This window comes from Nycticebus coucang, chromosome X (genome assembly GCF_027406575.1).
Source record: "Nycticebus coucang isolate mNycCou1 chromosome X, mNycCou1.pri, whole genome shotgun sequence".
NCBI lineage: Eukaryota > Metazoa > Chordata > Mammalia > Primates > Lorisidae > Nycticebus > Nycticebus coucang.
In genome coordinates, this window is record NC_069804.1 from 54878886 (window position 1) to 54905181 (window position 26296).

A 26296-nucleotide genomic window follows, 5' to 3' on the forward strand; every position below is an offset into this window, starting at 1 on the left:
CATCCAATGCCCCAAAAGCTAACTTAAAATAGAGCAGGCAGTTTGACTGGTTCCATCAGTGATAAAATGGTAGAATCATTGGGAAAGGGGCGGTGCCTGTGGCTCAGTGAGCAGGGTGCCGGCCCCATATACCAAGGGTGGCGGGTTCAAACTCATCCCCGGCCAAACTGCAACAAAAAAATAGCCGGGCGTTGTGGCGGGTGCCTGTAGTCCCAGCTACTCAGGAGGCTGAGGCAGGAGAATCGCCTAAGCCCAGGAGTTGGAGGTTGCTGTGAGCTGTGTGATGCCACGGCACTCTACCAAGGGCAATAAAGTGAAACTCTGTCTCTACAAAAAAAAAAAAAAAAAAGAATCGTTGGGAAAACAAGTGATTACCTTAGAATTAGGGGCCTCACGACCAGTCCTAGTCATACCCTAGGCTGAGAATACAAGAAAAAACTAGCAGGCAGTAGTCTTACCAGACCTCAGTTTCCCCAACTGTCACATTGGCCTGATTGGGAACAGGGTGGGAGGTTCAGGTTTTCTTCCTGAGGTAAAGGGTACCTATCATTGACCAGAGGTGGGAAGTTGGAGGACAGTCATCCTCAGCCTTCCTTGAGCTGCCAAAGCAATTCTCTGGACTGAGGTTTCCCGGCCTTTTCTTCATGGCCACTTTATGATCCCAAACTGACCATCTGAGCCCCCGTCAGTCAAGAAGAAGTAGAATGAGGAATAGTAAAAGAGTGTCAGCCAGTTCCTTTTAAAAGCCACATGATACCCCACCCAGCAACCCCTGCTTACATCTTATTCAGTGCTGTGCCACGTGACTGCTGTAGCTGCAAGGGAGTCTGGGAAATCTTTCAGCCCTGACCTCTCTTTCCCTCCAGGAACAGATGCAACCCTCTTAGAGGCTACCAAAAACCCGGTTGAGGCGGCACGGCTCCACGGCCTCAAAGAGATCCCCACAAAACTTCCTAAAGTCTGGCCTTCCAGGTCAAAATCTGACACACACACAGCTACACGCGGCCACACATGCACAACAAACAGGAAATCCCATCTCAAACAGGGGTCAGGCAGGGAGAGGCGCAGGACCAGGCTCACAGGAGGCCTGGCGCACCCCAGTGGCCGGGCTGCCGGCTCCTGAGGGGCGCAGGGCTAGGCTACAGGTGGGGGCTGCTGAGGGCAGGAGGACGTTGCGCATGCCCACTGCCCCCGCCCCAGCCGCCGGGGGTCGGGGGAGCTGCTGCGCCCCTGGTCAGTCCTGTCATAGTTGCCTGCCGCGTCCCAGCGCAACAGCCTCTCTCAGGACACAGGTGAGCGGGCCGCCGGCCCCTGGCCCTCCCGCGCCGTCGGTGAGGGGCCTTCCCCGGCCGCCTCCCCTCCTGGGAGCGCGAGCCCTTCATCGGCCGGCTTTGTGAGGGTGTCCGCGCGCGGCGGGAAGCGGGGCGCCTACTCCAGACTAGGGGTTGAGAAGGGACAATTGGGCCTCACCCTCCACACGGAGGCCGAAGTGCACTCACGGCTCAGGGGTCCCCTCGCCACCCCAGGCCTTACCCCTCACCTGGCTTCGTCAGGGAGAGCACGACCCGGGTGCCCAGGCCGCCCCAAGCGGGCCCCGGCCAGGCAGCGGGCGCCACCCGGAGTGGCCTGTCCCACTAGAGCGGAGCGCTGAGCCCTGGTTCTGTGAAGTCTCTCGCCAGCTGTGTGACCTCGGGTCAGTCCCGGTCACCTCACTTCTCCGAGCCTGGCTGCTCTGCGTGGGGAAAGCGAGCGTGGTGACGAGACCTCGGCCTGCCCTGGGGGTGGCGGTCGGTCGGGGGTAAGTGCAGGCACGCGGGCCACCGCAGGCCGAGGTCCTTCCTCCTGCTCATCCTCACGGCCCCCTCGCCCGCCGAGTCGGCGCCAAAGCCTCGCAGCCCCCAAGCGCTGGCGTCTCCCGTGACCCCTTCCCAGCCTCTCAACCCCTAAAGATGGCCGGGCTCAAGTCGGGGCAATTTTTAGCCTGACAAACGTCCACCTCAGATCAGGCAGGTCCTCTCAGTCCTGACCTCTCTTTCCCTCCGGGAACAGACGCGACCCTCTTAGAGGCTACCACAAAGCCGGTTGAGGCGGCGCAGCTCCATGGCCTCAAAGCGATCCCCACAAAACACTTCCCAAAGTCTGTCCCTCCCCTTCAGAATTCGCCCTACGGCTCCCACCTCCATCCCCACAGCTAGGTCTCCCCCCTCTTTCCCTCTCTAAGCGTTATGGACCCCAAAACTGTCCTCCGCGGACTTCTCATCCCGGCCCCCTCTTTGTGGGCCAGCGCTCCCAATGACCATTCTCTGCGACCCCGGGGCAGGGGACCCCGCGGCGGCATCTGCACCTGAGGCCTTGCCCGCCCCCACCTGCGGAGCCCCGCGGGCCCGGGCCTCTGGCCCCAGAGGGGGTCGGGGTAAGGGCCATTGTGGTGCACTAAGCCGGGCCACTTCCTGAGCCCGGGGCCGGGAGGTGCAGTCAGTGAGTTAATGGGGATGTGCCAATAATAGCTAACACTAATTGAGCACCTGCTGTGTGCCCGTCATTTTCTAACCTGCAACTTCCTCGCTCCTTATCTTGTTATTGTCTCCTTCACACTGCCAGGATCTAATCCTCACCAGGGCAGGGATTTGAGCCTGTTTTGTTAACGGCTGTATCACAATGTGAGGCATGCGGGGAGATTCTTCAACTGGTGAATGAGGATTAAATTGTAATTAAAAAGCCTAAGTTTAACCGAGCATCTTCTGCATGCGTGTCACCTCCTACTAAAGTGTATTTTACTTTTATGTCTTGTTTGATATCTGTGGCCCAACTAGAGTGTAACGTTCACAGGGCCAGGCTTTGTTATTTCTTCTACCTCTCTGTCCTTGCTACACACCAGGTTCTCCATAAATATGCATTGAGTAATGAATAAAAGACTAAATCCTAATGATAATGGTTACCACACTACATGATTTATATATTTATCTGGTTGACTCTATTATCTGTCTCCCCCTTTTAGAACATAACCACCCCACCCCACACCCCCATCCGAGAATGTTTTGAGCACATTCTGCCTAGCAGGTACTGGGCTGGGCTGGGCTGGGCTGGGATTCAATAGTGACCAAAACAGGCACAATCCCACCCTTCCTCCACAATGGGGTGAGAGTGCTAAAAGGGGCAGGAGTTCTTTGCTAGGGTGAGGAAAAAGTTCTAAAATTTGATTGTGGTAATGGTTGCACAACTCTGTGAATATGCTAAAATCCAATGAATTGTACACTTTAACGGGCTAAGCTATATGGGATGTAAATTACATTTCTAAAGCTGTTTGAAATGTCCTGCCTTCACAGTTTAAGTGGTAGATGAAAGAGGAGAGTGAAGAGAGGTGGGTGGAGAGAGAGAGAGGGGCAGGAACTAAGAAAACTACATAAATCATGTATATTGCATGCATATTAGAAGGAGGTCAGGACACAATAGCCACTCAATAAGTGTTGATCCATTGACACCCTGCTGTCTTTTTGCCCCCAGATGGTCTCCCCTAACCCTTTGTCTTGCTTCTCTTCCCATGTGCAGGGTCTGCTGTCCACATCTCTCTGCTAAGTTGCCTGCTGAAGACATGGCACGGTTAACAAAGTCTGGCACCATTGACTTGGGCCTGGGTTCATGGAACCTTACCTCCCAGGAAGACCTCCAAGGGGCTGGAGCACACTGCAGGGGTTCTGGCAAGCAGCTGCCTGAGTACAAGGCGGTGGTGGTGGGTGCAAGTGGTGTGGGCAAGAGTGCTCTGACCATCCAGCTGAACCATCAGTGCTTTGTGGAGGACCACGACCCCACCATCCAGGATTCCTACTGGAAAGAGTTGGCCCTTGACCAGGGGGGCTACATTCTGAATGTGCTGGATACCGCAGGGCAGGCCATCCACAAGGCCCTACGTGACCAGTGCCTGGCTGCTGGTGATGGTGTTCTGGGTGTCTTCGCTCTCAATGACCCCTCCTCGCTGACCCAGCTGCAGCAAATACGGGATACCTGGGGCCCTCACCTCAAGCAGCCCCTTGTCCTTGTGGGCAACAAGTGTGACCTTGTGCCCACCACTGGTGATGCTCATGCTGCTGCTGAAGCCCTTGCCCAGAGCTGGGGGGCACCCTTCGTGGAGACCTCAGCTAAAACACGGCAGGGTGTGGAGGAGGCCTTTTCCCTGCTTGTCCATGAGATCCAGAGGGCTCGAGAAACCAGGGCAAAGGAGGCCAAGGCAAGGCCAAGTGGGAAGCACAAGACCATGTGCCGCTGTGGCTGCTGTGTGGCCTGAACGCCTTGGTCAAGAAAAGCAGACCCTCCCCCAACCCAGGGTGATGGTTCCCTTGACATGAGACCCCTGAAGTAGCTAGCTATATGGGATACTGTTGGTGTACTGGAAATGGATGGACACTACTCTTGTTTTCACTTGGTGAGGGGCTTTTTGGTAATGTGGATGTCTCACGTTTGTTATGTTAAGTTGAGAGATTTTGTACAAAATTAAATAAATAGTGTTCTCGAATTTCAAAGCTGCCTTATGCCAAGTGTTATGTGGGTGGGAATGAGACTGGGTAGCATGTTACTTGAATTATGAGAATTCTTTCATTCAAAAAATTGGGGGGCCAGGTGCAGTGGCTCACACCTGTAATCCTAGCACTCCGGGAGGCTGAGGCACGTGATCACCCGAGCTCATAGGTTTGAGACCAGCCTGAGCCAAAGTGAGACCTCGTCTCTAAAAATAGCCAGGCATTGTGGTGGGCACCTGTAGTCCCAGCTACTTGGGAGGCTGAGGCAAAAGAATCACTTGAGCCCAGGCGGCGCCTGTGGCTCAGCCAGTAAGGCGCCGGCCCCATATACCGAGGGTGGCGGGTTCAAACCCGGCCCTGGCCGAACTGCAACCATAAAATAGCTGGGCGTTGTGGCGGGCACCTGTAGTCCCAGCTACTCGGGAGGCTGAGGCAAGAGAATCTCTTAAGCCCAGGAGTTGGAGGTTGCTGTGAGCTGTGTGAGGCCACGGCACTCTACCGAGGGCCATAAAGTGAGACTCTGTCTCTACCAAAAAAAAAAAAAAAAAAGAATCACTTGAGCCCAAGAGTTTGAGGTTGCTGTGAGCTATGACACCATAGCACTCTACCAAGGGTGACAAAATAAAACTCTGTCTCAAAAACAAAACAACAACAAGAAGTTGGGGGAAACCTACTGAGCAGGAGTAGGGAGAGCCAGGCCCTGCTCTTGGTACAAGGAATGTGGAGGCAAACAAGACACTTAAAAATCAGGCTAACCAGTTTGATGAAAATATTTCAAATTGCATATAAACCAGCACATTGTACCCTATGATAGCATTAATGTACACAGCTATGATTTAATTTTAAAAAATCAGGCTAGAGAGCGGTGCCTATGGCTCAGTGAGTAGGGCGCCGGCCCCATATGCCGAGGGTGGTGGATTCAAACCCAGCCCCGGCCAAACTGCAACCAAAAAATAGCCGGGCGTAGTGGGGGGCGCCTGTAGTCCCAGCTGCTCGGGAGGCTGAGGCAAGAGAATCACGTAAACCCAAGAGTTAGAGGTTGCTGTGAGCTGTGTGACACCACGGCACTCTACGGAGGGCGGTACAGTGAGACTCCGTCTCTACAAAAAAAAAAAAAAAATCAGGCTAGATCATGGTGTGGTAAAGGCTATGTATTAAAGGCAAGTGAAAGAATGGAGTGACAAGAAGGTCAAGAAAAGCCTTAATAAGTCAGGTGACATTGGGCAAAAACTTGGAGATATCCAGGGGCAGAGAGATTAGCTAGTGCAAGGGATGTCCAGGCTCTAGTTTCTCAGTCTCCTCAGAGTTCCCTGCCAGAATGTGACTGTATCTGGAGGACTGGCCCCAAGCCGGCATCCCATTCCCTTTCTCTCCCTACCTTACCCCTCCCATATTAGGAGGTGCCCCACCTGCCTGTGGATACTCCAGCACCCAGGGCTCTACACATATGCCTCACAGTCACCCCTAGACCCTTGGTACTCAGGAGGATAGACTCCCCCGAGATCTCTGGTGGACACTGCCATTGTCCTTGTGGATGTCTCCCCCCACCCATGAGGAGAGGCATAGACTGAGCAGGGCTAAGACTAAAACGCAGGGGTCCCTCTGACCTACTCTAAAGTACTGCCACCACTCCCTAGAAATTGCCACTCACACAGACAAGCACAGAGCTGCTTCAGATCGTGTTTATTGTGGGGCTAGAGGGTGGGGACCTTGGGGTCAGAGGGCAGCCACAGCGGCTGGCCACTTGGGCAAGCTGCTTTGGACGTACTGGCGGAGAGCAGCCTGAATGGTGAGGTGGCACACGGAGTAGCTCCGGGTCCTAGGGCGTGTGGAATCCGGGAGACGCTAGGGAGGCAGGAGGCGGCGCGTGGGTGCCTGGGGAGCCGGGGTCTCCAGGCGTTTCACGCGTAGCAGAGCCCCCAGCACACCCTCAGGGGGCACCTCAGGGCCCACATCCTGGTCGGCCGCACGGCGAAGGCGGCGTGGGGCAGCCACAGCCTCAGAGTCTGCGTTTCCTGCGAGGATCCGTCCCAGCAAGTACCTGAAAGGTCGAGCCAAACGCAGTGAGGATGAGCCGGAGAATCACCGCCCGCCCAGGGACTAGGACTAAACGACCCTGCAATCCCATACATACAGCCTGCCAGGGGTATTCAGTTCCTTTCCCCAGGCCACTACTTTCAAGAGACAGACATCCCAGTCACACATTCCAGAAACTCTGACTTCCCCAGTCCTCTACCCTCAGAAACGGTATAACGCACACCCCTCCCCAAGACCTAGACTCTACGTCCCCACTGTGCCCTCAGCCAGGCATCTTTGATCCCACCCCCTGGATCCAGGATCTGCCGTCCTCCTAGGGATCCAGAACCCCTACCTCTCTAGGGTTCACCCCTCCACCTGTGAAGCAGGTTCCCCAGTTCCTAGCCTTCATCCTCCCAGGGTACAGGTGCCCGTTCCCTCCTGCCCTTGCGGGGCACCTCAGCAGCTCGGGGTCCACGTCAGGAGTCTCATCGCCAGTGTCCTCGACATCTGGGCCCGGGGGGCCATCGTCGTAGATCGGGGGCCGGGATCGGAGAGCAGAGGCTGGGGCGGGCGCAGGGACAAGCTGAGCTGCAAGGGCTGCAGGGTCAAGACGCGCACGGAGCAGGGCACGGGCGAGCTGCGCAGCGGGCGCGTCTGGGTCGTCGTCCAGGCCCAGAGCTGGGTCTGAGGCGCGGGGAGCGCCCCAGATGCGCAGCAGCTGCGCCAGGACGCGCGCTTGCTGATCCTCAGCCTCCTGCGCCTCTGCCCGCGCCCGCTCCTGCCGTTCAGCCTCCAGCAGGTGCGCCAGCGCCCGCGCCAGCTCCTGCACAGCACCCGCCGCCTCTCCTCTGGGCACCGCCCGTCGGAAGCGGCGGGGAGCCGCAGCCTCAGCTATGGGTGGGGACGCGACGGTCAGGCCGCGGGGCTCCTGCGGGAACATGAGGTGTGAGAAAAGTCCTCAGCGTCCGTCAGGCCTGGGACCCCCCCCCCATCAAGCCATGATGCCACCAAAGGCACCATAGCCCCCCAAATATACCAGAAACCCCTATGGCCACTGAGAAAACCCCAGATATCTCTAGACACATTTAAGAACCACCACCGGACCCCCGGTTATGCCTTAGTGACTCTAAGAACTTTCCCCTGGAGGCTCGGAGCCCGTAGCTAAGTGGTTAGGGCGCTGGCCACGTACACTGGGTTCGAATCGGCGGTGCCTGCTAAACAACAATGACAAATACAACAAAAAAATAGCCGGGCGTTGTGGCGGGCGCCTGTAGTGCCAACTACTTGGGAGACTGAGGCAAGAGAATCTCTTAAGCCCAAGAGTTTGAAGTTGCTGTGAGCTGTGACGCCATAGCACTCTACCGAGGGCGACATAGTGAGACTGCCTCAAAAAAAAAAAAAAAAAAAGAACTTTCCCCTGGGGCCACCAGAGACCAGGTTTCTTTTTTTTTTCCTTTTTTTAAGGTTTACATAAAATTCTTTTTTTATTATTGTTTCAGATTAATATGAGGGTACATAATATTAGGTTACATTGTCAGCGTTAGACCGGGTTTCTTTTCTTTTCTTTTTTTTTTTTTTTGAGACAGTCTCACTATGTCGCCCTCGGTAGAATGCCTGACATCATAACTCACAGCAACCTCAAACTGCTGGGCTTAAGCGATTCTCTTGCCTCAGCTTCCCAGTAGTTGGGACTTCAGGCGCCCGCCACAATGCCCAGCTATATTTTTGTTTCATTTGGCCCCAGGCAGGTCAGAACCTGCCAGCCTTGCTATATATGGCTGGCATTGTAACCACTGTGCGACGGGCGCAGAGCCATCCGGGTTTCTATAGGAACGTTGATGGCAGATATGACAATTATAGATTTGTCTATATTAATATTGTGGATAATAGGAACCTATATGAATAACCTTGTTCACAGATCATTTAACATGTGGTTAAATTTATGTGTAGAATAAAACTACCCAATGATGAATGTTCAGTGAATGTAGGTTTATTTGTTTGTTTGAGACAGAGTCTCACTCCATCGCGCTGGGTACAGTGCCATAACATCATCTTAGTTCACAGCAACCTCAAACTCTTGGGGTCAAGGGATCATCTCAACCTTGGGCTGGGACTACAGGTGCCTGCCACAACGTCTGGCTAGTTTTTCTATTTTTTTTTTTTATTTTGCAGTTTTTAGTCCGGGCTGGATTTGAACCTACCACCTCCGGCATATGGGGCAGGCGCCCTACTCCTTTGAGCCACGGGTGCCGCCCTAGTTTTTCTATTTTTAATAGAGACCCGTCTGGCTCTGACTCAGGCTGGTCTCTGAACTCATGTGTTCAAGCAATCCACCTGCCTCAGCCTCCCAATGTGTATTTCATGCAGTTTTGAAACTATTTCCATAAGTTTAAAGAAACAAATGAGGGGGGCAGCCTGTAGCTCAAGGAGTAGGGCGCTGGCCCCATATCCAGGGGTGGTGGGTTCAAGCTCAGCCCTGGCCAAAAACTGCAAAAGAAAAGAAAGAAAGAAAGAGTATCAAAAGTATGAGCAAGGAACAAAATACTATAAAAATGAACATGAAGTTATCAAAAAGAAACATACAGTGAACATCGTCCATAAAAAAAAAAGAAAGAAACATACAGGACCTGCAGAAATATGTGTAAAAGATGCCTACAACACAAGTAATAAAAGATTACTATACTGAATATACAAATAATTCCTAAAAAGCAGTAAGAGAAAAACTAATACAGAAATGGACAAAATGGTTACTAAACATATGAAAAATAGTCAACCTCATTAGTAATCAGGGAAAAGCAAATTAAAATGCCCCAAATCAAAAAGTCTGATAATGTTGGCTCCGTGCCTGTGACTCAAGCGGCTAAAGCGCCAACCACATACACCTGAGCTGGTGGGTTTGAATCTAGCCCCAGCCCGCCAAACAATGATGGCTGCAACCAAAAAATAGCCTGGCATTGTGGCAGGCACCTGTAGTCCCAGCTACTGGGAGGCAGAGGCAGGAGAATAGCTTGAGCCCAAGAGTTGGAGGTTGCTGTGAGCTGCGATGCCACAGCACTCTACCCAGGGCCACAGCTTGAGGCTCTGTCTCAAAAAAAAAAAAAAAAAAAAGTCTGATGATGTCAAGTGCTGACAAAAATGTAGAAAATAGAAACTCTCATATTTTGTTGGTGGGAGCTAAACCAAAGCAATATTGAAAAATAACTTTGAAGAGCAGTTTGACAATGTCCAAAAAGATGCACATATCCTATTAACTGCTCCTGGAATGTTATACCCCAGAGTAGCTTTTGCACATGTGTTACTAGACACAATTTCATGAAAGATTACATCAGCACCATTTGTAATCACATAAAAGTTGAGGGAGAAAGACAAGCCTGGAAACAAGCCAATGCTCAATAAAAATTTGGAAATGCATATATAATAGCCATAATCTACTCATATGATATAATATTAGGCAGCAATAAAAATAAATTAATTCGGGCGGCGCCTGTGGCTCAAAGGAGTACCGGCCGGCCCCATATACCAGAGGTGGTGGGTTCAAACCCAGCCCCGGCCCCCATGGACCCCAGCCCCACCCAAAAACGGCAAATAAAATGAAATAAAATAAAATGAATGAATGAGGGCGGCGCCTGTGGCTCAGTAAGTAGGGTGCTGGCCTCATATACCAAGGGTGACAGGTTCAAACCTGGCCCCGGCCAAACTGCAACAACAACAACAAAAAAATAGCCAGGTGTTGTGGCGGGCACCTGTAATCCCAGCTACTCAGGAGGCAAGAGAATCACCTAAGCCCAAGAGCTGGAGGTTGCTGTGAGCTGTGATGCCCGGCACTCTACCAAGGGCAACAAAGTGAGACTCTGTCTCCAAAAAAAAAAATAATAAAAATAAATGAATGAATTAGAGCCACACACTTCAATATAGATGAATCTCATGGCCAAAGCAGAGCCAATTAAAAAATAAAAAAGGCAAATTCCAGTATGCCACTGTAGACTCCCTGAAACTAGCAGACACCCCAGGACTTCCTAAGTGAACCCTACCCTAGGAACTAGAAGAGCCAGTCACCCAATATGATTCCATTTCTATGACGTTCAAAAGCAGGAAAAACTAAACAATAGATTGTTCCAAGACATACACATATGCGATAAGCTACAAACAGAGAGGGTTCAATGGACAGACAGTAGAGGATAATGATTTTAGGGGGAGTGGCTGCCATGGAAAGGAGAACACAGGGGCTTCTATTTTTTTTTTTTTTTTTTTGTAGAGACAGAGTCTCACTTTATGGCCCTCGGTAGAGTGCCGTGCTGTGGCCTCACACAGCTCACAGCAACCTCCAACTCCTGGGCTTAAGCTATTCTCTTGCCTCAGCCTCCGGAGTAGCTGGGACTACAGGCGCCCTCCACAATGCCCAGCTATTTATTTATTTATTTATTTATTTATTTTGAGACAGAGTCTCACTATGTTGTCCTCAGTAGAGTGCCATACCGTCACAGCTCACAGCAACCTCAAACTCTTGGGCTTACCTGATTCAGCCTCTCAAGTAGCCGGGACTACAGGCGCCCACCACAACGCCCGGCTATACAGGGGCTTCTAACTATTGGTCATGCTCTATTTCTTAAGCTAAGTGGTAGGTACCTGGGGGGTTATTTTATCATTATTCTGTACATTGTACATACATGCTAAATACACTGTTATATATGTAAACTATTTAACAAATTTTATTTATTTATTTATTTTTAATACAACAAAATGTTTAATGAGCAAATTTGTCTTAGCAAATATGAAACTGCCACAGAGAGGAGGAGAGGGACAGGAGCCACTGGGCTGGGCGCAGGTGGGGGAGACTAAGACAGAGTCAACTATGTAAGAAACCAGGGGGTCAGAGAGGACCAGAGGCCAGAGGAATGGAGCTGTGGTCCTGGTAAAAGTGAGGGCTGGGCACTGAAGGCCGGACAACAAAATTAAAAATAGTTTAGCCATAAAATATAAACACGCTATATTCCTACCATGGGGAAGGGGAGAAGGGGGTCCAAGGGAGAAGAGGCTGTTTTGGGAGGGGCTCTAGGGGTCCTACCCACCCTACTGTGCACCCCTATTTAACAAATTTTAAATCCCCCATCTTTGATGCAGACACCCTGAAGAACTGGAGGAGAAGGATACTCCAAGTGCCCTTGCTTGGCACCCAGGACCCCTCAGCCCCTGGGGAATCAAACTCACCAGCAATCACAGTCTCTCACATGCTCACGCAGAGTGACAGTCCTGAGATGTCACACATGCAACCCAACACTGCCACAGCCACAGGCAAGAAACTGCCCCCTTTCACATCCATGACTGCTCATGCAATTACACTCACCAAGCCACCCTGGTGCAAGGACACACACCACCCTTAAAGACACAATGCAGCAGGAGACATCATGGCTCCTCTCCCCAGTGATGACACAGCTCCACAATGAAACACAGAGAAACAGCCTTATGAACACAAACACAATCGCAGCAGCCAGTCCAACAGAACCAACATAGCATGTGCATATGGAGATACAAAGCCACTCCCTCCAAAGAAACACACACACATACACACACAGAAAAACACGCCCATAGGCCATGTCATCACACTTGAGGATTCACAAATACACACACATTATCACTGAGGAAAAACAATCGGGCCCACAAAAAAGTTGCACACAGCACACGCCCGGACACACAACAGCACCTTTGTAGAACACTTGGGAGCAGTCAAACCTAAGGAGACACACTTACAAGGACACACCACCCCCACTCCTCTGTCATCCCAATGCACGCACACAAACCAATGCACGCACATCCTTCCTTAATGCATCCTAGAGCCATGGACAGCGCCACAGATGGCGGGCGAGGCAATACCAGGCCAGGCCCAGGGTGCGGAGGGGTGGGCAGGGCGCGGCTACTGACTGAACCCTGGACGATGCCACCCGCACACGCAGAGACCCGGCCCAGTCTCGGGTGCCCTGGCACCGCCTGGGCGTGGACTGGCGGCCGGAATCCGGATCACCCTTGCGGATCTCCCCACCGGTCCCCGGAGCTGGGCTCCAGTGAGGATCGAGGAACCTTGGTACCAAATTTCGCCCACAGAATCCCATCCCCCCACCGGCGCCGAGCAAGGGTCGCACCTTTACCAGCCGCGCGCAGAGCCCGTGGGGTGGCCGGAAGAGGCCCAACAGGAGCAGCACCAAAAGGCCGACGCCCCCGGCCCGCGGCCCCCGGAGCAGCGGCGACCCCGCCATGCTGCCCCAGTGAGCCGGGCTCCAGACGGGCGGACTGGCTGGCAAGTGCGCAGCGCCAGGGCAAGCTGGCAAGGCTGCAGCGCTCTAAGGCTGCGCATGCCCGGGTACCGGGCCCCCTCCTGCCTCCCTCCTCCCTTCACTCTACGCAAGCGCAGCCTCCGGGGCTCACGCAGCCCCTCCATCTCTCCTGTCGCCATGGAGATGCCCAAGGGGCAAGGTGGAGCGCGGGAGCCTGCGCTGGCAGTTGCCATGGCAGTTGGAGGGCAGTTGCTGGGGCAACAGACTTTGTTGTTGCATTAGCAGACAAGCAGGAAAAATTGACTCAGTGGAGTGGAATGGGAGTTCGGTCCCCACCTGTCCCTCCTTGAGGAGGAGATGGACTTTATTTTGTTTACTGGATAAATAGTTATGGATTGCTTGCTGTGGGCCAAGCCCTATACAGGGAAATGGGTTCAATCTAGGTGATATGAACATAGACAGCTCTGTTCACCATTCTAAAGCTTATCCCCTTACCTGTAACTACTGGGAGAGTGACGTTGAATGACATCTAGTAGGAGCTCAATAAATGCTCCTTTCCATCTTCTCCTTGTCTCTTTGCCAGTACCTTCGTCTCTCCATAGCTCTTCTTTCTTTCTGTACTGTGTGCCCATAGTTTTCACTGTGTCTTTCTCTCCCCATCTGTCTCTCCTTGTCTCTATCTTCCCAGACCCCCTCCTGTCTGTCTTTATTCTACTGTATCTCCTTGTTTTTCCATAGATAGATACATACATATACATAGATACTTACAGAAAGGATTTCAATACACTTAAAATAATACATCAAAGGAAACAAGATTTTGATAAAATGTATGTGTATCTACAGGGGAAAAACATTAGTAAGGAAATATTAATACTGGTTATTTCTGGATTGGAAGATGATTAATGGTTTGTCACTCTCTACCTAAAGTCCTCTGTCTCTGTAGTCTGCTGTATTTTCCAGTGTAGCACCTATAACTCCCCTTCATCATTTTATCTCTCTATTGACTTATACTGTCCCCAACTACCAGGTAAGCTGAATGGGGACAGTCTTTGATTTCTTTGCCATCTGAAATCAACTAATGTAAGAGATCTTATCAATAGAATAAAAGACAAGAACCACACATAATCATCTCAATAAATGCAGAAAAAGCATTTGACAAAATTAAAACTCCCCTTCATGTGTTTTTATCATGAATGGTCATATTAACAAACTAGTAAAGAGACATCTGATAAAAGACATCTACAAAAATCCTGCAGCTACCATCATACTTAATGGTGAGAAACTGAAAGCTTTCCTCCCAAGGATCGAAACCAAGAGAACAATGTTGGCTCAGCGCCTGTGGCTCAAGCAGCTAAGGCGCCAGCCACATACACCTGAGCTGGTGGGCTCGAATCCAGCCCACCCGCCAAACAACAATGATGATTGTAACCAAAAATAGCTGGGCATTGTGGCGGGTGCCTGTAGTCCCAGCTACTTGGGAGGCAGAGGCAGTAGAATCACTTGAGCCCAGGAGTTGGAGGTTGCTGTGAGCTGTGACGCCAGAGCACTCTACCCAGGGCAGCAGCTTGAGGCTCTGTCTCAAAAAAAAAAAAAAAAGAGAGAGAGAGAGAGAAGAATGTTTCTTCTCACCACTTCTTTTTTTTTTTTTGTAGAGACAGAGTCTCACTTTACTGCCCTCAGTAGAATGCCATGATGTCACAGGACTCACAGCAACCTCTAGCTCTTGGGCCTCCACGATTCTCCTGCCTCAGCCTCCCGAGCAGCTGGGATTACAGGCACCTGCCACAACACCCGGCTATTTTTTGGTTGTAGTTCAGCCGGGGCTGGGTTTGAACTCGCCACCCTCGGCATATGGGGCCGGCGCCCTACTCACTGAGCCACAGGCACCACCCTCTTCTCACCACTTCTATTCAACAGTGCACTAAAGGTTCTAACAGGGTAATAAGGCATGAAAATAAAGATATCCATATTGAAAAGGAAGAAGTAGGGCGGCGCCTGTGGCTCAAGCAGTAGGGCGCCGGTCCCATATGCCGGAGGTGGCGGGTTCATAACCCAGCCCTGGCCAAAAAATCACAAAAAAAAAAAAAAAAAGAAAAGGAAGGAGTAAAACTATATTTGCAGATGGCATGTACTCTGTACATGGATAGTCCTTTTTTTGTTTTGTTTTGTTTTTTGAGACAGTCTCAAGCTATTGCCCTGGATAGAGTGCCATGGTGTTACAGTTCACAGCAACCTCAAACTCTTGGGCTTAAGCGATTCTCTTGCCTCAGTCTCACAAGTAGCTGGGACTACAAGTGCCTGCCACAATGCCTGGCCCTTTTTTGGTTGGAATTGTCGTAGTTTGGCAGGCCCGGGCTAGATTCAAACCCACCAGCTCTGGTGTATGTGGCTGGCGCCCTAGCCACTGAGCTACAGGCGCTGAACCTGTACATGGATAATCTTAAGGAATCCACAATAAAAGCATTACAGGTAATAAATAAGACTAGCAAGTTTTCAGCATGCAAGATCAATATACAAAACACAAGTACAGTTCCATAAACTAACAAGGAATAATCCAAAAATGAAAGTAAGGGCTGGACACAGTGGCTCATGCATGTAATTCTAGCATTCTGGGAGACCAAGGAAGCTACATTACTAGATCTCAGGAGTTTGAGATCAGCCTGAGCAAGATTGAGACCCCTGACTGTAAAAATATCCAGGCATTATGGTGGGCATCTGTAGTCCCAGCTACTTGGGAGGCTGAGGCAAGAGGATCACTTGAGCCCAAGAGTTTGAGGTTGCTGTGAGCTATGACACCACCACACTACCCACAGTGGCTCCTGTGCTCAGTGGGTAGGGCATCGGCCCCATATACAGAAGGTGGTGGGTTCAAACCCAGCCCCGGCCAAACTGCAACAAAAAAATAGCCAGGCGTTGTGGCGGACGCCTGTAGTCCCAGCTGCTCAGGAGGCTGAGGCAAGAGAATCGCCTAAGCTCCAGGAGTTGGAGGTTGCTGTGAGCTGTGACACCATATCACTCTACTGAAGGCGATAAAGTGAGACTCTGTCTCTACAAAAAGAAAAAGAAAAAAGAGAAAGAAAAGAATTCCAATCACAATATCATCAAAAAAGAATAAAATATTTAGGGTGGCACCTATGGCTCAAAGGAGTAGGGCACCAGCCCCATACGCCAGAGGTGGCAGGTTCAAACCCAGTCCCCGCCAAAAACTGCAAAAAAAAAAAAATATATATATATATAAATTTAACAAAATAAGTGCAAGGCAAAACAACATAAGTTCAAATCCAATAATAACTTATTTCTTTTTTTTTTTTTTTGGTGGGGCCAGGGCTGGGTTTGAACCCACCACCTCCAGCACATGGGACCAGCACCCTACCCCTTGAGCCACAGGCGCTGTCCCTCTAACACCCTTTTCTCAGATATTCCATGGGGAACCATGGCATGTTCATTGCAGCCAGCAAATAAACTCAATGCGATTTGACTACAGCTGTGTTCCTGATGGTCTTTGACCAGTAGGCATTAACACAAATGGAGGTTTTAGTGAGATTCCGCTGAAGCTCTCACTACCGTTATGGGGACCTTCAGCCCCATAACAGTGCACATATCTGAAACCCCTAATTTCTTCAGCCAACTGAGTCACCTCCCTGCCCATGGCTGGGAGGAAATTCATATTCAACAGAACATAGACATTTTGATGAAGACCTTCAGCTGGGATTTATTTAGTTTTATTTCTTTTCCTAGAAGTAAGGATCCCAAGGACTTTGGTTGATTATATTTGTATTGTTAACTTGGCAAAATTGTTTCCTAGCCTTCTATTGTAGCACTGGTTCCCATGGTCTCTCTTGGTTGCATAGTATGAGTGTTACAGTTAGTTGTATAGTCAAGTGTTAATTTGTTTTTTTAGAGTCTCACTCCATTGGCCAGGCTAGAGTGCTGTGGCATCAGCCTAGCTCAGAGCAACCTCAAACTCCTGAGTTCAAGCAATCCTCCTGCCTCAGCCTCCCAAGTAGCTGAGACCTGCAGGCTACCACCTCAATGCCCGGCTATTTTTTTCTATTTTTAGTAGAGACAGGGTCTCACTCTTGCTCAGGCTAGTTCAAGTGTTAATTTTCTTTTCTTTCTTTTTTTTTGCAGCTTTTGGCTGGGGCTGGGTTTGAACTGGCCACCTCTGGCATATGGGGCCAGTGCCCTACTCCATTGAACCACAGGCGCCACCCTCAAGTGTTAATTTTCAACAAAAGGGAACATCTATAGGAAGAGGGTAAGCACAAGCCTCCTAAGTCCATTCTTGAGCTGACTATGGGAGCTGAGTTGAGGTTTCTTTGGACCAGGGGCATTTGGACAAATACTGCCTTGAAAAAACCCTTATGGTGACTTCTTCCTCAGTCTTGTCTTTGTGTCTCTGAGAATTGCTTTTTGTAAGTTCCATATGCTCTGAATTAGGAGGCATTTTTTTTTTTTTTTTTGTAGAGACAGAGTCTCACTGTACCGCCCTCGGGTAGAGTGCCGTGGTGTCACACGGCTCACAGCAACCTCTAACTCTTGGGCTTATGCGATTCTCTTGCCTCAGCCTCCCGAGCAGCTTGGGACTACAGGCGCCTGCCACAATGCCCGGCTATTTTTTTTTTGTTGCAGTTTGGCCGGGGCTGGGTTTGAACCCGCCAACCTCGGCATATGGGGCCAGCGCCCTACTCACCGAGCCACAGGCGCCGCCCTCGGAGGGATTTTTTTTTTTTTCCTGGCCTATGATCAGTGATAATTGGCCAAAATATTTAGATACAAAATTACACAAGTACCTTGCTTAGGGAACCTTAGAATTTGCATGGGATCATCTCAGTCTAAAACTATGCCTCTTCCAGACCAGCACCAAGTTCCTTCTTGTTTTGTCGCTATAATGCCAACACCTATGTTTATCTCTCTGATGTAATTTCACCAGAGAAATTTTGGAATTGAAGTAACCATTTTGGAAAACTTTTGACTTGAACATGATTGTCAGTTTGATAGGTGTTTTTATTTATTTTTTGGAGAAGAGTCTCACTTTGCTGCCTTTGGTAGAGTGCCATGGCGTCATAGCTCATAGCAACCTCAAACTCTTGGACTCAAGCGATTCTCTTGCCTCAGCCTCCCAAGTAGCAGGGACTACAGGCACCCGCCACAACACCAGGCTATATTTTGTTGCAGTTGTCATTGTTGTTTAGCTGGCCCAGGCCGGGTTCAAACCCACCAGCTTCTGTGTATGTGGCCGGCGCCCTTACCCACTGAGCTACTGGTGCTGCCCCTCAGGCTGGTCTTGAACCTGTGAGCTCAGGTAATCCATCCACCTCAGCCTCCTAGAATGGTAGGATTATAGGCGTGAGCCACCGCGCCAGGCTTGTCAGGTGTTTTTAGAACAAAATGGGGGTTGGGTGGGTTTGCTGGCTTATGCCTGTAATCCTAGTACTTTGGGGGGTTGGGGTGGGTGTATCGCCTGAGCTCAGGAGCTCAGGAGTTCAGGATCAGCCTGACCAAAAGCAAGACCCCATCTCTTAAGAAAAAAATTAGCTGGGGGCGGCGCCTGTGGCTCAGTGAGTAGGGCGCCGGCCCCCTATGCCGAGGGTGGCGGGTTCAAACCCAGCCCCAGCCAAACTGCAACCAAAAAATAGCCGGGCGTTGTGGCGGGCGCCTGTAGTCCCAGCTACTCGGGAGACTGAGGCAAGAGAATCGCGTAAGCCCAAGAGTTAGAGGTTGCTGTGAGCCGTGTGACGCCACGGCACTCTACCCGAGGGCGGTACAGTGAGACTCTGTCTCTACAAAAAAAAGAAAAAAATTAGCTGGGCATTGTGGTCCCAGCTACTTGGGAGGCTGTGACAGGAGGATGGCTTGAATCCAGGAGTTTGAGGTTGCTGTGAGCTAGGATGATGCCACGGTACTTTAGCCTGGGCATCAGAGTGAGACCTTGTCTCCAATAAATACATAAATAAATAATAAAAGGAAGGGCAACAGAAGCAATTAGGCCTATCTAGAATTCTTCAAATTTTAATTATTTCAAAATTGTTATGGGAGATATTTGGCTTATTCTTGTTTTGTTTTTTTTGCAGTTTTTGGCTGGGGCCAAGTTTCAACCCACCACCTCCAGTATATGGGACTGGTGCCCTACTCCTTGAGCCACAGGCGCCACCAAGAAATATTTGGTTTATTAAACTTAGATTCGTGTGTGTGCGAGACAGTCTCACTTTGAGCTGGCCTACAAAGCTCAGTGGTTTAGCACCCTGGCCCTTGCACACAGGGTGGGGGTGTGTGTGGGAGGGGTCGAGTTCCAATCTTACTGGGGTCTGATTAACAAAGAAAAGCGGGGTGGTGCCTGTGGCTCAAAGGAGTAGGGCGCTGGCCCCATATGCCGGAGGTGGCAGGTTCAAACCCAGCCCCAGACAGAAACTGCAAAAAAAAAAAAAGCAAAAAAGTCTCATTTTGTTGCCCTCGGTAGAGTACTATGTTGTCATACCTCACAGCAACCTCAAACTCTTGGGCTCAAGAGATCCTCTTGCCTCAGACTCCTGCTCCTGAGGGGCTGGGACTATAGGCCTGGCCAAAACGCCTGACTAGTTTTTCTTATTTTTTTCTGAGACAGAGCCTCACTATGTTGCCCTCCGTAGAGTGCCATGGCGTCACAGCTCACAGCAACCTCAAACTCTTGGGCTTAAGTGATTCTCTTGCCTCAGCCTCCAGTGTATCTGGGACTACAGGGACCTGCCACAACGCCCAGCTATTTTTTGGTTGCAGTTGTCATTGTTATTTTGGCAGGCCCGGACCAGGCTCAAACCCGTTGTATGTGGCTGGTGCCCTACTCAGTGAGCTACAGGTGCCAAGCCTAGTTTTTCTATTTTTAGTAGAGATGGTGTCTGGCTCTTTCTCAGGCTGATCAAGAACGCCTGAGCTCAAAAAAAAAAAAAGAACTTCTGAGCTCAAGTGATCCACCTGCCTTAGCCTCCCAGAGTGCTAGATTACAGGTGTGAGCCACTACACCCAGCCTAAACTTAGTCTTAAAAACATGGCAAATCCAAAAGGGAATTTATCTTCCTAGGCAAATTATACAAAAGTAAAATGTTTGGCTTTTTGCCTGTAGCTCAGTGGGTAGGGCGCCAGACACATGCACCGGGGCTGGTGGGTTCGAACCCAGCCTAGGCCCACTAATCAACAACAACAACAAAATAGCCAGGCCTTGTGTGCCTGTAGTCCCAGCTACCTGGGAGGCTGAGGCAAGAGAATCACTTAAGCCCAAGAGTTTGAGGTTGCTGTGAGCTGTGACTCTATAGCCCTCTACTGAGGGGAACATAGTGAGACTATGTCTCAAAAAAAAAAATAGGCTTGGTACCTGTAGCTCAAGCGTCTAAGGCACCAGCCACATACACCAGAGCTGATGGGTTCGAATCCAGCCTGGGCCTGCCAAACAACAATGACAACTGCAACCAAAAAATAGCCGGGTGTTGTGGTGTGCGTCTGTGATCCCAGCTATTTGGGAGGCTGAGGCAAGAGAATCGCTTAAGCCCAGGAGTTGGAGGTTGCTGTGAGCTGTGATGCCAGAGTACTCTACTCAGGGCGACAGCTTGAGGCTCTGTCTCAAAATAAATAAATAAATTAATTAATTAATTAAAAGAATCACAACCATGGCACAATTGAGCACTAAAACTGGAACAAGAAATGGAGTGATGTGCTCACTTTGGCAGCACATATACTAAAGAAATGGAGTGAGAAGGGAGGGGAGGGGGGAGGTTTGATAGAGGGAGAGTAAATGGTGGGACCACAACTATGGAGCATATTGCAAGGGTACAAGTCAAATATATCAAGTATAGAACATAAATGTCCTTTTTTTTTTTTTTTTTTGAGACAGAGCCTCAAGCTGTCATCCTGGGTAGAGTGCTACGGCATCACAGCTCACAGCAACCTCCAACTCTTGGGCTCAAGTGATTCTCCTGCCTCCGCCTCCCAAGTAGCTGGGACTACAGGAGCCCGCCACAACACCGAGCTATTTTTTGGTTGCAACCATCATTGTTGTTTGGCGAGCCCAGGCTGGATGTGAACCCTCCAGCTCAGGTGTATGTGGCTGGTGCATTAGCCACTTGAGCCACAGTTGCCAAGCCAGAACATAAATGTCTTAACACAATAATTAAGTAAATGAGGTGAAAGCTATATTAATTAGTTTGATGTAAGCACTCCAAATTGTATTAAAAAATCAACACATTGAGGCGGCACCCGTGGCTCAAGGAGTAGGGCGCTGGTCCCATATGCCGGAGGTGGCGGGTTCAAACCCAGCCCCGGCCAAAAACCAAAAAAAAAAAATCAACACATTGTATCCCACATATGCATAAATGTATTCATGATCTATGTGTATGTGACTTAATAAAAAATTTTTTTTTTTTTTTTTTTTTTTTTTTTTTTTTTTTGTAGAGACAGAGTCTCACTTTATGGCCCTCGGTAGAGTGCCGTGGCCTCACACAGCTCACAGCAACCTCCAACTCCTGGGCTTAAGCGATTCTCTTGCCTCAGCCTCCCGAGTAGCTGGGACTACAGGCGTCCACCACAACGCCCGGCTATTTTTTTGTTGCAGTTTGGCCGGGGCCGGGTTTGAACCCGCCACCCTCGGCATATGGGGCCAGCGCCTTACCGACTGAGCCACAGGCGCCGCCCAATAAAAAATTTTTTTAAAACTACAAAAAAAAAAGTCTACAAAGGATTTGATTCCAGGATTGTAGAATCCCATTTTCCTTTTTGTTTATGTTGTATAAATATTAGGACTCTTGTCTCAATCACATGCAAATTACCAGGAGCCTATTGTTCTTTATAGTCTTTTATTAGACCTAGGAGCCAAGGCAGAGCCTAAGAAGCATTGTTGCCTCCATTCACTTGTCTCTACCCACTGCTACAATTTTGAATGACCCTCCTGAATTACCCCAACAAGGAGAATCCCTTGATTGCTTATCTCTGCTAGGAAACGATCCACACCCTGTGCAGACCGGCTGGAGACTCCCCCAGCTTTCCTTAATTTAATTGTGTTGAAGGTAGTTCATACTCAAAAAGAAAACCTAATATGATCCAGGCATTTCAAGTCTGGGCACGCACCCAAAAGAATTTGAAATAGGAACACAAAGAGATTTCTTTTTTTTTTTTTTGAGACAGAGTCTCACTTTGTCACCCTCGGTAGAGTGCTGTAGCGTCACAGCTCACAGCAACCTCAAACTCTTGGGCTTAAGTGATTCTCTTGCCTCAGCCTCCCAGTAGCTGGGACTACAGGCACCCACCACAATGCCCAGCTATTTTTTTTTTTTTGGTTTTTGGCCAGGGCTGGGTTTGAACCCACCGCCTCTGGCATATGGGACCGGCGCCCTACTCCTTGAGCCACAGGCGCCGCCCATGCCCAACTATTTTTTTTTTTTATTTTAGTTTAACAGGCCCAGGCTGGGTTGGAACCCACCATCCCTGCTACATGGGGCTGGCGCTGTAACCACTTAGCTATGGGCGCCACCCACAAAGAGATTTTTTTTTTTTTTTTTTGTAGAGACAGAGTCTCACTTTGTCACCCTCGGTAGAGTGCTGTGGCATCACAGCTCACAGCAACCTCCAATTCCTGAGTTTAGGCGATTCTCTTGCCTCAGCCTCCCAAGTAGCTGGACCCACAAAGAGATTTCTGCACACTCAAGTTCATAGCAGCATTATTCATAATGGCCCAAAGTGGGAGCAACCCATTGACAATCAGTGGGTAAGCACAATGTGATATATACATACAATGGAATATTATTCAGCCTTAAAAAGGAAGGACAGGGGTGGCGCCTGTGGCTCAAAGGAGTAGGGCGCAGGCCCCATGTGCTGGAGGTGGCGGGTTCAAACCCAGCCCCGACCAGAAACTGCAAACAAAAAAAAAAAAGGAAGGACACTGTGACCCTTGTTACAACAAGTATGAACCCTGAGGATATTATGCTAAGTGAAATAAACAGTCACAAGAAGAAAAATGCTGTATGATTCAACTTACAATTTATTTATTTATTTTTATTGAGATGGAGTCTCACTTTGTCACCCTCCGTAGAGGGCCATGGCATCACAGCTCATAGCAACCTCAAACTATTGGGCTCAAGCTATTCTCTTGCCTCAGCCTCCCGAATAGCTAGGACTATAGGCACCTACCACAATGCCTGGCTATTTTGTTTGTTTGTTTGTTTAGGAGACCTGGGCCGGGTTCGAACCCACCAGCACCTGGAGCATGTGGCCAGAACCCTAACCACCGAGCTACGGGTGCCCAGCCTCAACTTACAATTTAGTCAGTCAAATTCAGAGAGATAGGGTTGGGGTGATAGGGGGAAATGGATTGTTACTAATTAACTGGTACAAAGTTTACTAAAGCAAGATGAATAAGCTCTAGAGATCTGCTGTACAACATTGTACTTTGAGTCAATAATACTGTATTGTATACTTAAAATTTTGTTAAGAGGATAGATCTTATGTTAAGTGTTTTACCACAATAAAATAAATTTAAAAAATAAATAATCGGTAATCTGGTGGACAAAATCACTCTGTAAAGTTTTAACTTTTAGGCTCGGCGCCTGTGGCTCAAGTGGCTAAGGCGCTAGCCACAGACACCTGAGCTGGAGGGTTTGAATCTAGCCCAGGCCGCCAAACAACAATGATGGCTGCAACCAAAAAATAGCCAGGTGTTGTGGCGGGCTCCTGTAGTCCCAGCTACTTGGGAGGCGGAGGCAGGAGACTCACTTGAGCCCAGGAGTTGAAGGTTGCTGTGAGCTGTAATGTCACAGCACTCTACCCAGAGCAACAGCTTGAGGCTCTGTCTCAAAAAAAAAAAAGAAAAAAAGAAAAAGAAAAGGGGCGGCACCTGTGGCTCAGTGGGTAAGGCGCCAGCCCCATATACCGAGGGTGGCGGGTTCAAGCCCAGCCCCAGTCAAACTGCAAAACAAACAAACAAACAAACAAAAAATAGCCGGGCATTGTGGTGGGCACGTGTAGTCCCAGCTTCTCGGGAGGCTTAGGCAAAAGAATTGCCTAAGCCCAGGAGTTGGAGGTTGCTGTGAGCTGTGCGATGCCATGGCACTCCACGAGGGCAATAAAGTGAGACAAGGAAAGGGAAGGGAGGGGAGGGGGAGGGGAAGGAGAAGGGAAGGAGTGTCTCCTGGGCGGCACCTGTGGCTCAGTGAGCAGGGCGCAGGCCCCATATACCAAGGGTGGTGGGTTCAAACCCAGCCCCGGCCAAACTGCAACAAAAAAATAGCCGGGCGTTGTGGTGGGCACCTGTAGTCCCAGCTACTCGGGAGGCTGAGGCAGGAGAATCCCCTAAGCCCAGGAGTTGGAGGTTGCTGTGAGCTGTGTGATGCCACCGCACTCTACCGAGGGCAATAAAGTGAAACTCTGTCTCTACAAAAAAAAAAAAAGAAAGAAAAGTGTCTCCTGAGGTCATTATCACCCTGTCAGCATGACCCAGCCTGTCAGGAATGGGAACCAACCTTGGAGCAGTATTTTTCTTCAGAGACTCTCCAATTTGTTTTTCTGATACTGTTTAACTCCACTCAAGACATCTGCCCTCCATGAGCAATATAAATTAGCTTTGTCCTGCTGTGATAAATGATACACCTAGTTCTAATACAATCTGTGCTCCACTAGGACACATATTGCTACTTATGTACATCAGGTTTACACCAGCTTGCTGCCCACTCACTTAGCCTATGTATTGGGGGTAATGATTGGAGACATTCAGATATTTAAAACTACCACCCTCTAGGCCGGACATGGTGGCTCATGCCTATAATCCTGGTACTTTGGGAGGCTGAGGCAGGTAGATTGCTTGAGCTCAGGAGTTCAAGATCAGCTTGAGCAAGAGGGAGTAAGATCCCATCTCTAATAAAAATAGAAAAATTGAGGCAAGAGGATCGCTGGAGTCCAAGAGTCAGAGGTTGCTGTGAACTATGATGACGCCATGGCACTCTACCCAGGGCGACAGCCTGAGACTCTGTCTCAAAATAAATAAATAAAATATAAAACTACCACCCTCCTGTGAGCCATGTTTCCCTGAGGATATTCAGAAAACTCCATAAAATGAGGCAAGCATGTACTACTCCAAAAAACTCTCAGTAGGGACAGCTGACACTTCTCATGAGCTGGAAAACTGGTGCAGACAAAGGTTGTCAAACTTGTGTCTGACCTTAGCAGATGTCACAAATGACACAACTTCTACTCTATAAGCCTAATAAATCAGTTTAAAATTAAATTTAGGCTCATATGGGGACTAACAGTTGTAATCCCACCACTTTGGGAGACCAACGCGGGATGATAGATTATGGCCAGGAGTTTGAGATGAGCCTGGACAACATATCAAGATCCCTATCTCTACAAAAGAAAAAATTGCCTAGGCATGGTGGCATGCACCTGATGTCCCAGCTACTTGAAAGGCTGAGGTGGGAGAATCCTTTGAGTCCAGAATTTTGAGGTTGAAGTGAGCTATGATGCCACTGCACTCTAGCCTACAGAAAAAGACTATGTCTCAAAAATTATTTTTTAATTTAAATGAATTAGCCAGACTTGTCATGAAAAATTGCATAAACCTTGTTTTCCTTTGGCTTGCCAAGGGGGAGTTTATGCTTTAGCAAACATTTTTTGCTACCCCTACATAAACACTACAGTTTCAGTAGAACAGGGCCACAGAATGAGACTCTGTCTCAAAAAAAAGTGGCTCATGCCTGTAATCCTAGCCCTTTGGGAGGCCGAGGTGGGTGGATTGCCTGAGCTCAGGAATTTGAGACCAGCCTGAGCAAGAGCAAGACCCCCGTCTCTAAAACTAGCCAGGCATTGTGGCAGGCACCTGCAGTCCATGCTACTTGAGAGACTGAGACAAGAGAATCGTTTAAGGTCAGGAGCTTGAGGTTGCTGTGAGCTATGATGCCAAAACCCTCTAGAGGATTGCTCAAGCCCAGGAGTTTGGGTTTGCTGTGAGCTATGATGCCACAACATGCTATCCATAACAGAGTGAGATTCCTTCTCAAACAGAAAAATCACACTGTACCCCATAAATATGTACAATTATCTGTCAACTAAAAATAATAACAGCCAGGGCGGCGCCTGTGGCTCAAGGAGTAGGGTGCCAGTCCCATATGCTGGAGGTGGCAGGTTCAAACCCAGCCCCGGCCAAAAACCAAAAAATAAAAAAAATAAAAAAATAATTAACAGCCAGGCGTAGTGGCTCACGCCTGTAAAATCCCAGTGCTTGGGAGGCCTGAGTTCACAGGGTTGAGACCAGTCTGAGCCAGAGTGAGACCTTGTCTCTAAAAAAAAAAAATAGCTCGGCTCTTAATAAAAATAGCTGGGCCTTGTGGCAGGCACCTTGTAGTCCCAGCTACTGGGGAGGCTGAGGCAAGAGAATCACTTAAGCCCAGGAACTTGAGGTTGCTGTGAGCTATGACATCACAGCACTCTACCAAGGGTGACAAAGTGAGACTCTGTCTCAAAAAAAAAAAAAAACCAAAG

At 49.4% G+C, this 26296-nt stretch overlaps 2 protein-coding genes across 3 annotated transcripts; one reads left to right on the plus strand and one right to left on the minus strand.

Moving 5' to 3' along the window:
* Positions 1 to 354: 354 nt before the first annotated feature.
* On the plus strand, positions 355 to 4511 carry ERAS (ES cell expressed Ras). Of its 2 annotated transcripts, XM_053580786.1 has the most exons (3): positions 1783 to 1798; positions 2999 to 3060; positions 3550 to 4511. In XM_053580786.1, the coding sequence occupies exon 3, from the start codon at positions 3593 to 3595 to the stop codon at positions 4280 to 4282; it is 690 nt and encodes a 229-aa protein (XP_053436761.1). In that variant the 5' UTR covers positions 1783 to 1798; positions 2999 to 3060; positions 3550 to 3592; the 3' UTR covers positions 4283 to 4511. The 2 variants fall into 2 exon arrangements, with proteins under 2 accessions (XP_053436760.1, XP_053436761.1); XM_053580785.1 differs by having other exon boundaries at positions 355 to 1798; positions 2999 to 4511.
* A 1670-nt stretch (positions 4512 to 6181) lies between these two features.
* On the minus strand, positions 6182 to 12881 carry PCSK1N (proprotein convertase subtilisin/kexin type 1 inhibitor). The gene is made up of 3 exons (XM_053580792.1): positions 12671 to 12881; positions 6989 to 7461; positions 6182 to 6555 (listed from the first exon to the last, which is right to left on the minus strand). Exons 1-3 carry the CDS (start codon positions 12782 to 12784, stop codon positions 6360 to 6362), a joined length of 783 nt encoding a protein of 260 aa, XP_053436767.1. The 5' UTR covers positions 12785 to 12881; the 3' UTR covers positions 6182 to 6359.
* Between the last annotated feature and the right edge of the window lie 13415 nt (positions 12882 to 26296).